General features: G+C 40.1%; 1 protein-coding gene across 10 annotated transcripts in view; it reads left to right on the top strand.

Moving 5' to 3' along the window:
- The window catches only part of add1 (adducin 1 (alpha)), a 29,723-nt gene that overhangs the window by 3,795 nt on the left and 9,809 nt on the right, over positions 1–16,119 (top strand). For 8 of the 10 annotated variants that reach the window (XM_031754646.2, XM_031754639.2, XM_039614797.1 and 5 more), the window contains exons 2-12: positions 7,125–7,333; positions 7,734–7,896; positions 8,084–8,235; positions 9,051–9,131; positions 9,296–9,445; positions 9,532–9,675; positions 9,766–9,864; positions 10,182–10,355; positions 10,451–10,801; positions 13,873–13,968; positions 14,084–14,176. In XM_031754646.2, coding sequence (XP_031610506.1) covers positions 7,139–7,333; positions 7,734–7,896; positions 8,084–8,235; positions 9,051–9,131; positions 9,296–9,445; positions 9,532–9,675; positions 9,766–9,864; positions 10,182–10,355; positions 10,451–10,801; positions 13,873–13,968; positions 14,084–14,176 — 1,698 coding nt within the window. In that variant the 5' untranslated portion in view covers positions 7,125–7,138. The remainder of the gene's footprint in view (positions 1–7,124; positions 7,334–7,733; positions 7,897–8,083; positions 8,236–9,050; positions 9,132–9,295; positions 9,446–9,531; positions 9,676–9,765; positions 9,865–10,181; positions 10,356–10,450; positions 10,802–13,872; positions 13,969–14,083; positions 14,177–16,119) is intronic. The other 2 variants (XM_031754641.2, XM_031754647.2) reach the window with 1 other exon arrangement.

The raw sequence follows: 16,119 nt of genomic DNA, 5'->3' as shown, positions 1-16,119 counted from the left end.
CTGCCGATCATTGTCTCATCAGTCTCTGGAGTATGGAAACATCTGTATTGGGTGTTGTCAAAAGAGTTCAAAACATCAGTCACCAAGAGAGAATGTGATTATTTGCTTAGTACAACAGCTTATTGTTCATTTTCCTGTTTAAGGGTAAAAATGTATACTGTAATAGAAAGCCGTGACTAGGATCTGGAGTATTTTGTTGTGATACTTTAAAATTGTATTCATAAATGCTTTGCACTGTCACCAGCTCTGCTAAAACTGTGGACAGACTGTCACTTTCAGTCTGTATCAGGCTATTGGTAGTTACTGGTGAAAGTTCTGTAGCATGGTTCTTTTTTGGCAGGATAGGATTTTATAGGACATTAATTTGTCAGGTGTGCCACTAGTTCGGTAAATATATTGCCCTGATCCCTACCTTATTTATCAAAATTTTTGTGCTTATTTTTATTAAATAATTTGCAGGGTTTTTCTAAGGTTTTTCTAAGGTTTATTTGTTTGGCGTATATTGAATCAAATGCTGTTTAAAAAAAATCACACTTTCCTCAGTCAGTGTAAAACCAAATGTGCTCTTTTATCAGCTTTAGCACCCTGTTAAAAGAGAGACCTCAAACAAGGGGATTTTGCCATTACTGCAGTTGGCGATAAGAGAGTCTGACACTGTTCATCAGCTAGAGCTTGCCTCAGAGCAGAGTTTCTCAGGCTTCAGTTCTGTTTCTGATTGCCTTTGCTGCAGGCTGGGGTTAACATGGTTGTTGTCTCTCCAGTATGCAGTATCAAAAGATCATTATTCACATCTCCACCCCACAGCTAGTCTTGTAGCAGCTAATACATTTTTCCACAAACCTCTGTGTCCCTTATTTTTAGTTAAGACGGAGAACACACTGCTGAGATGAAGTGACGATAGTAAAGGTAGCTATAAAGTCCCCGGCATTTGCAGGGTAGTGCATGACATGTCTTCAAACACACCCTGAGCTCTATTCAGCGACTACAGAGCACTTTCCAATACGGATTTTCCAGTGGGTGTGGTTACAAAAGCCAACATGTTCTATGTAATCCATTACTGCATGATTGATGATATTAACTTTGCTTCCAAAGTAATTCCTGTAAGATTAAATTGTAATAACCAGGATAGACATATTTACCTCTCAGCCTTGTTGTCACCTGGGAGGGTGAGTGGGTGAATGGCTTGGACACCTAAATGCACTGAAATAACTCGAAAATGAGGTGACATAGGAGCTTGAAATTGACATTATAGGTGCATCTACTAAAAATCTTGGACTACTTCAGACTAAGAAACCAAGAGCAAAAGCAACCTCATATATTGCTATCATATTCTAAATGGCACCATAGTGGAAGTGGAATTATTTCCTTGTAGTCTTGTCTGATAGTGAATTACCAAACTAGTTAAATGAGTGGCACATTAATTCAAAGGTGTGCTTTCTGACACTGACTGCCTTGGAGTGTGATGTTGGCCCACAGCTGTTCTTACATAACAGCAGTCTTTATAGGCTGTCCTGTGTTTCCATGGTGATGTGTTTGGTTACCAAGGCAACTGTACTCCTAACAGGAGCTGAGGCCAGCTGAACACATGCACCTACATTTCTTAGGAGAAAGGAGGAAAGGGCCTGGTGAAATGGCAAACTTTCTGTGTCTGATGATGTTTTGCTTACTCTGTCCACAAGAAATAAACACTTTTGAGATCTGATCATTTGTCACTTGTAAACACCAGAAAAGAGTTGCACTGAAGATGCTCCTGCTGCAATTTGTAGTGTCTGTTGTTTAACAGCTGGAGGGACTCTGTTAATGTTTGAAGTGAGGCTGAGTGGAGTAAGAAATTATGTATCAAATGCTTTTGAGATTGCACTGAAAGTGACCTTATTCAGTGCTGTTTGAGGGTTTTGTTAATGCATAAAATTAAATGTTCCTTTTGACCTCTCTGTGCTTTGTTTACGCAGGTATGGCGGTGGATTTGAAAGCTAGCAGATTATTGTGTACCCTTTGTCTTCTTTCTCTCACAGCTCTCCTTCTCTCATCTGCCTCTATGTGGTTTGAATATAATTTAAGAGATACATGATTCCACCTGAATTTGCAGCACTAAGCAGAACTTGTAGCATTGTGCATTGCAGGTTTGGATTCTAGGGTGATGGCAGCTTTAAATGAAAGGATCCTGTTACAGTGTTGCTGCAGTGCTTTAGTGCGCAAAGCTGGCTCAGTGTGAACAAGCTTTAGCATTCCAATCAGACCTAAATGTTGTTTTCATGGTTTTACTATATTAACTTTGCCTCAAAGAGCCCTATTAATTATTAGTATCTCCAAAACATTTTTTTTTTTCAAAAAAGATATCAGTACTTGTCTGATTAGAAACTTCAACACAAGCACAAATTTCTTCGTTGCCACTGAGTGCTAATGGACTGAAAAAGATGCACAGTTAAAGCTTTTATAAACAGTCTCAATTTTGATATTGATTTTAGGGCATTAAGCTCAAATGGATAATGCTGATATGTTGCTGACTTGCAATAAAATGCTGTGGGCCATTAGTGTCAATAATACCTGTAGGTACTTTTTTTCCTTAACTAAACTAAGTCGCAAAAGTCCAGTTTCATCAAACACCATTTATTTATGCATTTATTCTGTGAAATGTCATATAATTACAATTCACGCGGTTTCAGATTATGAAAATGCCGACAAACACGCTCCACTTCTCAGATGGATCTAAATTGGTGTGTTTTAAACTCTGCATGAAAAGGTATATTTCTGTATTGTGGTGTTGATTTTTCTTCATTTCTTGACTGTGGGTACAATTTCTTTGCCTCCTTGCCATTAACAGTTAACACCAGCGTGCAACAAACAACAGGAAATGTAACGTGGCTTTTCAGCAAATCAAATCAAAGTGAAAAAGATGTGACTGTCTGGAAACATTGAGACCTTTTTCTGGTAACCCACTCTGACACGGGTCAGTCTTTGAAGAACTGCAAACACTGCAGCGTTGTCAGATAGCTTTGGTATGTGTTAGTCTCAACTCTGCCTGTAGCTATTATGAATAAAGTGAAATGATTGTACAGTGATTTAAAAAAAGTTTATGATGTATGAATAGCTTACTCTAGAAGAGATCATTGCCTTGCAACAGCATGCAACGGCTGTCTTGGACGCTAAGTGATGCAAATTTTCTTTCTTAGCCTGACTTAATTAATTTGGCACATGGGCATCAGGGCAGCTGGTGTGGTACTGCAACTTCAGCAGAGGCGATTGTGATGGTTTTTGCAAGTTCAGCAATATCTGCACACCTTCAAACCACAGCTTTGCTAGATCATCAGAGCTGCTTCCAAATGTTACTGTTTGCTCAGCATTGGTAGGACTTTACTCGTGATATGTAAACAGTCAGTTTTTTAGGTGGGGCATCAGTTAGGAGTGAAAGAAGAATGTTGATACTGATAACTGAAAAAGGATTGGCCCGATTGGTTAGTCTGATAATTGCATGATCCCTGCATACATGCATAAAATACTTGCATATTACACCTTTTTAAACAGCATTCTTTGGGTTTTAAGTTGTCGTTTTGGATGTTTCACACATCACACTAGAGCCAAAATGATTATCACTATTTTTTTTTTTGATCTGTATTGAGATTCTGATTATTCATTTTTAGTGACAAAAATGTTTTTATTACACTTTCATGTGAACATAACAGTGCTTTAACATCCATGTTGTGCTACATTGCAGCTAATGTACAGATTTTTAGCATAAAGATAAAATTTGTCCTCCTCGTTCATGTAAATTCAGTGAATTTCTTAGAAGAAAATTTGTATTCACCAAAACGTAACACTAACTGAAATACATTTACATTGAGCTACAATCCTGGTAATTAAAATATTTTTGCAGACATTGAGGTTCACTTGACCTCCGTGCCTCTCCTAGAGGCAAAATATAAAGTCTTTAATTTGTGTTGCTTTGCAGTGCAGCAACAGCTCTTCAGCACTCTATGATTTCCTCTTGGTTAACATCACTAAAATTATTTCCTAACAATGGATGGTGATGTTCACTACTTATCCATACTAGTCCAGGAAACTTTGCGATTCACCGTGCCAGGAACAGCTGTGATCAGCTCGTGGCGGCATTAGCTTGGCGCTGATTTAGGAAGCGCTTGATTTGCTGTTACTTGGTGACTTCAAAACCTTCATTTAATTATCGGAAGTGAAAATTGTGATGGATATTAACATGTGATTAATTGTGCAGCTCTCCATCAAACTAAATATAGTAGTAGCAGCGTGACAAAAGCTGCCACTGCTTCAGTTTTTAAAATGATTGATTTGCTCCTTCATGTACTGAGGATCAGTCATTAACACCTTTTAGCTTTACATGACACATTAATTCCTCTGATCTGTTTCCTGAATGACTGAAGAGCAGAAAGCTTTGACCTGTGAAAGTTGTTTTTCTAGTCCTATTGAGGCTCTATGTGATTGGCATATATTTCAGTGACTTCATTCATAATGATTCATCAGGTAGAGCTCTTCCATGATTTGTGACAGATGGCTTAAATATATATGCAAAAGTACACAATCTGAGCAGTGCTGCTGACAAATTTTATTCAATATGTAACATTTTATGCTGTACATTTAAAAAAGAAAGTACATTTTGTTGATGGAGATTGACCAACAACATGGAAAAATTGACTATTTGGAGATTCCCTTGCATCATTAACAGGCCAGGGACGGAGGATCTCTCTCCCTAATGAGTGTCTGGCACCAGATCTCAGTGCTCTGTATTCCTCTGTCAATACCTCACGCCCTAGTTACATCATGACTGAGTCAAAACTGAGTTTTTGTTCCTGAATGGTTTCAAAGAGGAGTATGCAGCCTCGCTGTCTTTTCTCATACTCTTATTTCTTAATTGCGCTTTAAGTTAAAGGAAAGCAACAGATAGGAAAACAAAAGGCGAAGAACATAAACGTCCTTGATTTTTAGGAAATCAGGGACGAATGCCATTGCAAAGATAGCCATGTCAACCTCAGCTGTCTCCTCTTTGGACAGAGTCTGGAGTTTCCTTACACGTGGAAGACGTAAGGATTATTTTGTTTCAAGTATTTACATTTTCATCATTTTGCTCAATGAGTAATACTAAAAATGATGCTAATTCTATACACTAACTTTTTTGATAGAATGCACAAAATGTAGAAACTGCATATTTAGTCTGGATGTAATTGGTGAATAGAATTTAAACACATTTATCTTAAAATAAGGTTGTTGTTTTTTTTTGTTTTTTAGCATAATGCTAAATAAAAGAAAATGTATAAAAGTGCAACTAAAAGATGGAACCAAGCAGTAAAAGCAAAAGTTACTTTGTATCCAGGCACTGCTGGAGTGAGAGGTCTGCCGAAAGCCTTATTTAATTGAAATGCATAGGGGACAAGCAAATGGCACTTCAGTTGGACATCCCATAAGCATTAGGAGGTAAATCAATTTATTGACCAGCCAAACTAGTGCTGCTAAATGTAACTGCTATCTTTAATGGATCTCAGACTTTTGTGATGTGCTTTACTGTGTTTAAATGACATGTTTACTGTTATAAGATTTTAAATATTAGATTTACAATTATTACTTTGATATGATACACACCTGTTATCATACTTAATAAAGACATTTTAATAAAGAGCCGGTGGATGTTTAGGACTTATCTTTGGTCTCTGCCAGTGGTCTTTAATTATTATATTGTTGGTCTGACTATACCACACATGAAGGTATTTTATCCTGCCTATCTGTTGTACAGATTTAGTTTATTAAATAAAAAATTGGACAAAGTATTGTTGGTGTAGAATTTGCAAAACTGGAAACCAAGTCCTGATTTAAATGAGTGACCTCAGATCTGTGGAAATATTGGTGTTATTGATGTGGAAAATCTCAGAACACCAATAAAAGCGGGCAGGAAGAGAAGAAAGGGGGTCCGTCAGCTCCCCCTGTTAATCTGGATGCTTTGAGTTCAGTCTACTGTTGTCATGGCACTTTTGGCTCAACATTTGTATTGATTTGAACTAATGGGCTGCCTCAGACACACACACACACACACACACACACACACACACACACACACACACACACACACACACACACACACACACACACACACACACACACACACACACACACACACTTCCCTGTGCCCATGAGTTTGTCTGTGCCCTTCAGAGTCAGCACTTGAGTACTTTGTCCAGTGACAGACAGCTGCGAACTATTTATCCTTACAAACACCCAGCCAGGAGGATCAACATGGATCTACTATAAATCAGTCTTCTGGCTTCATGTCTGCAGATCCCTCACTATTGTTGTTGTCAGTTAATTGTTTTATAGCAGCTGCTTTAGGTAATATGCAAAGCCGTAAGAAGTAACTGTTAGAATTAGCAGTGTATATGGTATAAGTCATGTACACAACATAACATAACATGCCCTGCTCAGTCGTGTGAGCTATAACAGTGCAACCCATACACGGTAAGGCTATAGCAGAGGCCTGATTTTGAGTCCACCTCAAGGTCATTTACTGCTCATCTTCCCCTTGTTTGCTCTCCCAGCTTTTGTCTTTGCATCACTGTCCTATCTAAATGAAGACTCAAATCAATAAAAAAAGTAAATATCTATCACAAACATCATGAAATAACAAGATACAGCTCGCTGTATTTTCAGTTTTTCTTTTATTTCCTTTGGCCACAGTTGACAGTGGAGTGCTGTTGTGATTTCAGGAAACACATTGTGGAAATCAATGATAACCTCTATGGGAAGAGTGGTCACATGACCAAGGCAGGATGTAAGGGCGGTACGGTTTGCATGATTGACTTTCTGGTTTAATGATGGGTGATTCTCATTTCCTCTTTTACAACAGGAAACTTTCTTAAGTTAAAGCACTTTGTAACCAAGCTGCAAATACGGATGGTGTTGACTGTTATGATGGAAATTTGTGTATATATACTGTGTATCAGACAGTATATAGGTGTGCCATCAAAAAACGCACAGAAAATACTCATTTTGATTTATATTCTAGTAAAAGGATAACCGCTTAAAACAAGAATTGCTTTCAACTTATATGTTTAGCAGTTTTTGAATTGTTGTTGAATGTTTAACAGTAGTCTCTGACACTCTTACAGGAGGCCAGCCCAGGATGAACGGCGAGTCAGGTGCCGGGGTGGTGACAGCCCCCCCTCCCACCACAGCCCCCCACAAGGAGCGATATTTTGACCGGGTAGATGAGAGCAGTCCAGAGTACCAGAGGGAGAGGAACATGGCACCGGACCTGCGACAGGACTTCAACATGATGGAGCAGAGGAAGAGGGTCTCCATGATCCTACAGAGCCCCGTCAGTAGGACGTACTCATTAATTCTGCTTGTTCATGTTGTTTGGTTTCCATGGATCAGAGTCAGGTCATGGTTCATATGTTCAGAAATCTGTTGATTCGCCAGCAGAATGCCCAGGACGGTGAAAAACACTGTTCAGAGGCCGATTATATGCATGAAAAGCACTGATGTTTAAGTTTTTACTGTGCAGAGAGAAGTTGCCCTTTCATACAGGCTCAGCTTGATGCACTTTTGAATTAATATTAGATCTGTGTAGATCCGTGGTTATTTCTGCCTTTAGGATTTGCCCTGTTTTTGAAAGTTACTCTTACCACCCTTTAAAGTTCAAAGTTAATCATTTGTTTGTTTGTGGGTTGTTGTTTTTTGTTTGTTTTGTCGTGTCTGTGACAACGACCCTCCAGGCCTTTTGCGAGGAGCTAGAGACGATGATCCAGGATCAGCTGAAGAAGGGAAAGACGCCCACAAGCCTATTGGCTCTGCAGCAGATTGCAGATTTCATGACCACCAGCATGCCTTCCATGTACCCTGCAGCACCACAAGGAGGCATGGCGGCACTCAATATGAGTAAGCAGAGAAGAGAATGGCTGTGTGTGACTTCTTGCCCTCAGCCCTGCTGTGTCTGTGCTCACAATGAGTAATGCAGAGCATGCCAGAGTTGATTTCAGCACAAAGACTCTAGTCAGATTTCCGTGGCAGAACCCATCTAATTGTTGTGTGTGAGATTGCTTTTTCTTTCTTTCTTTCTCTGCAGGTTTGGGAATGGTGACTCCAGTCAATGATCTGCGTGGCTCTGACTCCATCTCCTATGACAAGGGCGAGAAGCTGCTGCGCTGCAAGTTGGCTGCCTTTTATCGGCTGGCTGACTTGTTTGGGTGGTCTGAGCTCATCTACAACCACCTCACAGTACGTTCATTCATTCATTCATTCCATAATAAAATGTCAGGTTGATATTTTGACACTAAGCTTTTAGTATACCCATTCAGTCTGAGTCTGATGCATTGCATTGATGCATTTTAGAAGCAAGTCTTGTAACTGTGCAATGATCCTGGAATGATTCTGGGTGGTTATTTTAAGCCCCTATTTAAATCAAGGAGAGAGTTTCAATTTCAGTGGTAACTGGGATGTGTGTACAATCACCAGTCGAAACAAATAACTTTCAAAAGTTTGTTGACTGTGTCACAAAATCAGATGTAAAATATATTTTTCCTGCAGTTGACACTTCCACTGCACATAATTTCATAAAGTGATGGCTTCAGTGAAGGCTTAATCCAGAGTGCTAACCTAAACAGGTCTTTTTACACCCAAAGAGACCATTAAACAAATGCTATGTTTGATCATGTTATTGTCCAATAAGCAAAGAAGTAAAAAGCCCTGCATCTGTTACTGTGATAATCAGCAGAAAGGGATCCCAAAGATCTTCTAGAAGCAAGTCTCACAACTCGTTACCTATACAGGGAGTTACTTGAAAGCATTATCTAAATAGCTTTAATGTCAGTGGTCACCAGGATGTATAACTGAAAATATACACTGAACAGTACAATAAATCTGCACAATAACCCCAGTTTTTGTTTTTCCTCCTCCACCATTTTTGGCTATTTATAAATTTCTGCCATAGAAATTTATTTCTGTTCAGGATTCTGTGAGTGTTGTTTCCTCACAGTGCTGCTCAGTTTGAGCCACTTTCAGTAATCTAACATTGCTGTCTTCTTGTCTTATAGGTCAGAGTGAATTCAGACCAGGAGCGCTTCCTTATTGTTCCCTTTGGGCTCCTTTACAGTGAAGTCACTGCCTCCAGTTTGGTAAGAAGCACTTCAGATCATTAATCGAGGCTTATTGTCTTTGTTATTGAATGAAGCAATTTCCCCTCATATTTTAATACCTTGAGCTGCATGAGTTTACATCTTTTGAGATAAAGTTTTCAAAACAGGCTTATTGAACCTTAGTTGTCTGCCATACCATCTAGGTGAAGATTAATCTCCAAGGTGAAATAGTAGACCGTGGCAGCACCAACCTTGGAGTCAACCAGGCCGGTTTCACTCTCCACTCTGCCATCTATGCTGCACGTCCTGATGTCAAGTGTGTCGTACATATACATACACCTGCAGGCGCAGCGGTAAGCAACAGTAGTGCATGCTGTAAATTTACAATTTAAACACATAGTTGGTTAGGTGTTGTCTGAGCCTGTTTATTTTTTTGCAGGTGTCGGCCATGAAATGCGGACTGTTACCCATCTCTCCTGAGGCCCTATCCCTGGGTGAGGTGGCCTACCATGACTACTACGGCATCCTCGTGGATGAGGAAGAAAGTACTATTATACAGAGAAACCTTGGCCCTAAAAGCAAGGTAACAGCAGAGTCTTTGTGTGTGTAATAGAAATCAAAAGGAGAGAATTTATTTCTAAAGGGAATTTTCTTTTTATTTCATCTGTTTCAGGTGTTGATCCTTAGGAACCATGGCTTGGTGTCAGTAGGTGAAACAGTGGAGGAGGCTTTCTATTACATCCACAATCTGGTCACTGCCTGTGAGATCCAGGTAAGACACTGAACCGCCTCGTAGTCGTAACACATTGAAATTTTTTAATGCCAAACGATCCGTAATATTCTGGCTTTGTTGTTTCATGTTTTAGGTTATGTGGTTGTCATTCATGTTTGTATGCGTTTTTCACAACTAATGCTTTTGTCCGTTTGTCTCTTTGTCTCTTTATACATGTTCATCTGTCCTTGTGTTGGATGTCTGTGTCTCTCTGGATGTGCTTGTGTCCTCATTCTCTTATTTTTTTTTTTTTTGGTTTTGATTCTGGATCTTTCTATGGTTTGGTCTGTTTGTATACCCCCCTTAATGTTTTGCAGGTACGAACACTGGCCAGCGCTGGAGGGCCAGATAATCTGGTGATGCTGGACCCTGGGAAATACAAGTCACGCCCACAGGTCCCTGAGCCAGCTGGTGACGGGTCCTCAACACATCCCAAGTGGCAAGTCGGGGAGCAGGAGTTTGAAGCCCTCATGAGAATGCTCGACAACTTGGTAAGCACAAAGGGAGAGGGCTGATTTATTAAGTTATATACAAGACACATACATAGTCACATGTTTTGGGATCTTTTTGCTTCGTCTCCATCCAGGGCTACAGAACGGGCTATCCTTACCGCTGCCCAGCCTTGCGAGACAAAGGTAAAAAGTACAGTGATGTGGAGATGGCCTCCTCCGCCCACGGTGGTTACTCATATGGGGAAGACAGTGACTCAGGTGCTCGCTCCCCATTGAAACACAGCTTCCAGCGCGGCCAGCGCGACAAGACCCGCTGGCTAAATGCCAGCGGCCGCCCCGATGAGCCCTCTGAGGACGGGGCCGACGGCAGCAGCCCCAAGTCGAAGCCTAAGGTGTGGACGAACATAACACATGATCACGTCAAACCCTTGCTGCAGTCTCTCTCGTCCGGTGTCTGCGTGCCAAGCTGTATAACCAACTGCTTGGTCTGTGCCTACCTTATTGTTCATAGTATAGATTTTAGAGCTACCTTGTTGGTGGTAACGGGTAGGTGGTCGGCATCCTGAGGGTCTGAGTACAGTGAAAATGAAAAGAATGCTACAAGTTTTTCACGTTTTCTCACAGAACTGCTTGCCTGCTAAAATGCAAGTCAGTGCAGTCTCTTTTTACTGCTGTTCTTTCTTAGTGCTTAAATGCCCCAGTAACCCATCTTTCTGCTGCAGTCTCTGTACTTACCTCACAGCTTACCTCACAGCTGTGATTATGTCTTGACTATTTTTACTCTTATTCTGGTATCCTAATACTTCATGATGCCCGGCCAGCTGCCCACAGCATGCCCCACTGCATGTGTAGTAGTGAAATGCATTGTTGGTGTTGATGTTTTTCCCAGAGGAGCGAGCAGCAGGGGTGTGGCATGAGTCTGCAGGTAGGCAGGTGAATGTGGCACAACCAGGTGATGTTGCTCCTGACCACAGTATTGTTCACAATCCCTTAATACACAACTGTTCTCTGTGCATCGTGACGTTTGTTGCTTAAAGAAGAGTGAGATGATAATGAAGTAAAAAAAGAAATTAAAAAAAAAAAAGTTCAGTGAGTTTTGAGGCTTTATTCACCAAAAATTTTTAGGAACTTGTAGAGACGTACTATAGAGTAAAGAAGGAAGGTGGCATGATGAGAGTATTTATTTTTCCAGATTAAATATACTTTACAAAGACTGGATTATTCCAGATTTACTTCACTACAGAGTTATGCAGCCTGCTCCTTTTTTCTTTTTTTTTTCTAAATTTTTCTCAAACACTTGCAACTGTTCCCAGTTGTGCATTTGTGCATTTCCTCCTATTATTCATATTCTCTCTAATCTTCTGATTTCAGTTTTATTTCCAAAGTGGCTTTGAGCACCTCAAGGCCTGCATGAGTGGATCTGTTGGGGGCGGGGTTAAAAAAAAAAAAAAGAAAAGAAAAAGAAAGAACTAAAACTTTTGAAATTTGACCTGACTCTTGAATTAATTATCTCCTGTTGGGAAAGTAGGAAATGTTGTGTTGTGAGACTCTTTCTCAGTGAGTATATCGTGTTTACATGTTCATCTCATACTCAACCAACCCAATCCAGCTACTTCCATCAAGATTCCCTTCCTCATCTATCTCCTAGTTTGGCAGCTAACCAGCCAAGCTTGTAACAAACACAGGAATGACGTCATGAGCTTATGCTTACACATGCCTAGTTTTCAAAGGTTGAATTAAAACATTTTGCATGAAAGCTGAAGATTTGATTTCTGTATTCACCTGCTGCTCATTCAGTTTGGTGCGGAAATGGGTTTTTCCCTGCAATCATGCTGAGCATTACCAGGTTTGCGTTACGACCATGGGTTGTTTCTTCACATTAAGAGGAACACATTATTTAGCAAGACACCTAACACTTTGATCCTCAGCAGGGTAAGATATTCTTAGTCTGTGGTGTTGTGACAATCGATTTCTTTGTCCCAACATGGGCGGGTGTCCTCGGGTGTATTTCTCTCTTATCTCTGTCGTCCTTGTTGTTGTGTATCAGCCTGGAAAATGACTTTGGTGATGCCAGCTCACCCCTCACTGCCACTCTCGCTTCGTAAGCCAGCCTCATCGTCTTAGTCACCCACCCAGCCACCATGTCATGTCTCACTTCTCCCTCACAAGTAACCACCCACCCAGCTCCTTATTCCCCTCCATGCCTTACCCTTTTTACCACTTTTTGTTTCTCCATCCTGTGATGTTTTCAGTTCTTGTTTTTAAGTTAAAATAGCATATCAATGATGATGACAAATGAATGGTTTTTTTGTTGATGAAAGAAGTTGGTTGTAGAACCAGTGATGCTCCTGTGGAGCACAGTGACAGTCTTGTGACCAAAAAATAGCCTGAGACAAAGTCAGAAATTTAGGATGACTGCTGCTGTGACCTGCAGCCCATAGGAATGCAGCGTGATGTGACTCACCGGTCCCCACGTCACTTGTTATTAAAAAAAACAAATACAAACCCAAACAAAACATGGAAGTAAAACCAAATGTTTGTTGGAATCTCAAAGAAGAAAATGAAGTTGAGTCGTCCAAACAAAAACTTGTTTTTGTGACTGCATCGAGGAGGATGACACAGGGGGAAACAATGCAGTGGAGGGACCAAAGTGTATGAGATCCATGTTATACAAATGATTTGCAATGAACTTATAACTGCTAGGTCTGCTTAAATCTGTGTAGGCACTTTTAAACATTTTGTCATTTATTATCTCAAAGGCAGATGAGCTTATACTCATCTAAATAATGTTAAACACAGTGTTTGCTGTAAATCCTATAAAATCAGCTCTGATTTCACATTTACCTTCCAACAACCTACTATTCCTCAATCTAAGACAGGGATGTCAGAATCATTACCCCTGTTGTTGTCACCCTGCTGGGCAGTGTGAGCGCTCAAGTTTGTAAATGCGATAAGTAGAGAACGAGGCAAAGTAGGATTTTTTTTTTTTTTTTTTTTTTAAATTCATACCATAGGTGTATCTGCTAGGTGTGACCTTAACCTCAGGAGTCAAGGCTCAATTTTTCAGGGCAGTTCTGGCCCACAGGCCTTATTTTTGACACTTAACCTAAATGATAATTTCCAAACTGATTTAAGCTCCCCGGTCACATTTCATCTCTAGTATGAAATCTAGTAACGTCAGGTATGAAAATCTGCCGCTTTATTATAGGTTTTAGTCATTCTGTGGAAATGAAGCATCAGTTAACATTCTGTATTACTGGGAAAATCCTGTTCTATAATCATTGATAAAGTAGCCTCTGATAGATTATGTTGGTTGTGGTGTAGAGGAGTCCCCTGAATTTAAAGTGGAAAAGGCGCATCATCATCATTGGTTCACTTTTTTTTCCATTCAGACCACTTTACACTCATCCAGTTTTGTCAGTTTCAGTTGAGCATGATTCTTGTATTGTGAAGCCTGCATAGTATTCTGTCTGATTATATTTTTGTGCTTGGGTTTGTCATGTCATTTCATGTGTCTGGTTTTAGCTGGTTTTAACTCTTTATCTGGTGTTTACAGTGGACAAAGGAAGATGGGCTCCGCCAGGCTGCTGCAGTCAATCAGTTCATCCCACTGAACACCAACCCAAAGGAAGTCCTGGAAATGAGGAATAAGGTATCACAGCTTTCTCCTGTTTGCTTTAGGTGTTTCGTCCTTCTAGGAGCATATTAAACAGGATGCCTATTACCTTTTATTGTCCTTTTTATGAGTTGAATATTTTTGTTTGTAGATCCGGGAGCAGAACCTGCAGGACATAAAGACAGCAGGGCCCCAGTCTCAGGTTCTGTGTGCCAGCACTGTGGTCGAACGCACCTTTAACCAGGTCAGTGTGAGAACTGAGCACTGAAACACCTCACAGCTACAACTCTCCTGACCTGGAGATGAATGTGCACTGTTGAACTAGCTTGATTTGTGTCTTTAGGTGTCTTCTATTGAGATTGGCTCAGTTAAAACAAAATCTTCTAAATTCTGTCCAGGTCTGGAGTTTCCCCTCATAAACCAAGAGGCTGCAATGTGTGAATATTGTGCATGAAGCTGTACTGGACACTGTGAACTCTAGCGAAAGACATGGTTGCTACTAAAATCAGATTCATGACAGAATAACTACAAATAACATAGAGCAAAAACGTGTCATCCGTTGTGTTTACCAGAGCATGGGGTGACTTTAACTTTAATTATTCTTTGATCACAGAGAGTTTCAATCTGGCAGGTGAGTAGTAAGTGAGAGAGGAAATCTCATTCTCCTCTCCAAACCTGCCAGCTCAGGCTGTGTCCATATTCATACATTGTCTTTCCTTTGTTTTAATTTGCTTTTAATATTTATTTTGTTTGTAGCAGAGTAATGGTTGTTACCTTACACAACATTTGCAAGCTGGTTTCTTACAATGCTAAAATGATTTCCATGTTATAGTCAAATTATTGTATTTTTTTTTTTTTAAAGTGCATGAGTGAGGGACAAAGCAAAGCAGTGGGAACATCCTAAAATGTTTCCCCCTGCCGTTTGTATGCATGGCTTGTCCTTCCTGTCCAGCGTTGGTTTTTAGCTCAGTTAATAGCTCTGTTAAAACGGAGCTCTTAATCGTTTTTGGATTAAGATAATAAAGCTATAGGGGGTAATTTAAAACTTTACCAGTGCATAACTGCTGATTAATTGCTGTTTTGTACTGTGTAGCACCCCCTTGTGTGGAGAGTTTGCCTTTACAGTGCATGTTTCTGGCTCTTTGTTCAGTCACTGCAAGCCTTTTCATAACCCTTTGACTATTTGCGGAACCATCTCTCTTTGCATGTATTTCCAATATATGTTTGTATGGTATGGTGTGAATGCAGAGGTGGAAAGTCATTAAATGCAACTATAACTGAAGTACTATTATTATTATGAAGTCATAGTAAATGAATACAACAATGTTGGGTTATTTTAAATCAGTTTATGCTCTTTGGGCCTCCTTTTTAAAGCTATGCCGACCAGAGTTGACTTCGTGAGATCCCGACTTTGTATTTGAACATTTTTAAACACAACACAATACTATACAACTTAACTTTTGTACTGAAATGAGATGTAATCGTAGTCTTTCCACCTTTGTGCTTGTGTGTGTGAAAGGTTTGTGAATATTTGCGCACCTTCGTGGCTGCCTGGACCAGTGTTAATCTGAATGTGCTAGTGTCAGAGCTGGGTTTTGCCTCTTCCCCCCCCCCCCTCACTGGGTTTACTATTGCAGGACGCACCTCTGTCTGACTGTACAGACACTATTGATGGCCTCGATGTGTCCGAGGGCTCCTATAGTCCTGCTAAATCAATTAGAAAGGTACTCACTGCTCCAATCACTTTTTTCACACCATTATCCGATCTGTGAGACAGCAGATAGGCAGATATCTGGGACTAAAGAGTGATAGTTTAATGATATATTACAGGGGTCTTCGTTGTTGTGACTGGTTTTCTTCTACTGTAGAAGCTTTGGAAACTTTTAATGACGTTTTGTTGTTAGTAAGGATACTTCATGTTCAGTACACTCTGCTGACTCTGTCTGAAGGATAGATATTTTTTCAGACTTTTGCTTTTAACCCAAGAGGAGCAGTGAAAAGTGCAGAGATCCAGTAACGTTGTGAATTTTACTGCATGTAAAACAACTGTGTGATATATATAAACAACTGACTTACAGTAATATTTGTCTTAAGTTGTGTATTTTAGTGGTCTGTGCTGTGAATTCCCCACACCCCCTATATGACACAGCTATCTTAACTCATGCACATAAATCCTCTGTGTAAGCA

The sequence above is a fragment of the Oreochromis aureus genome, linkage group 7 (genome assembly GCF_013358895.1).
Source record: "Oreochromis aureus strain Israel breed Guangdong linkage group 7, ZZ_aureus, whole genome shotgun sequence".
NCBI classification, from domain to species: Eukaryota; Metazoa; Chordata; class Actinopteri; order Cichliformes; family Cichlidae; genus Oreochromis; species Oreochromis aureus.
The sequence above is the reverse complement of the archived record's forward strand: the minus strand, read 5'-3'. Positions and strand labels throughout refer to the sequence as shown.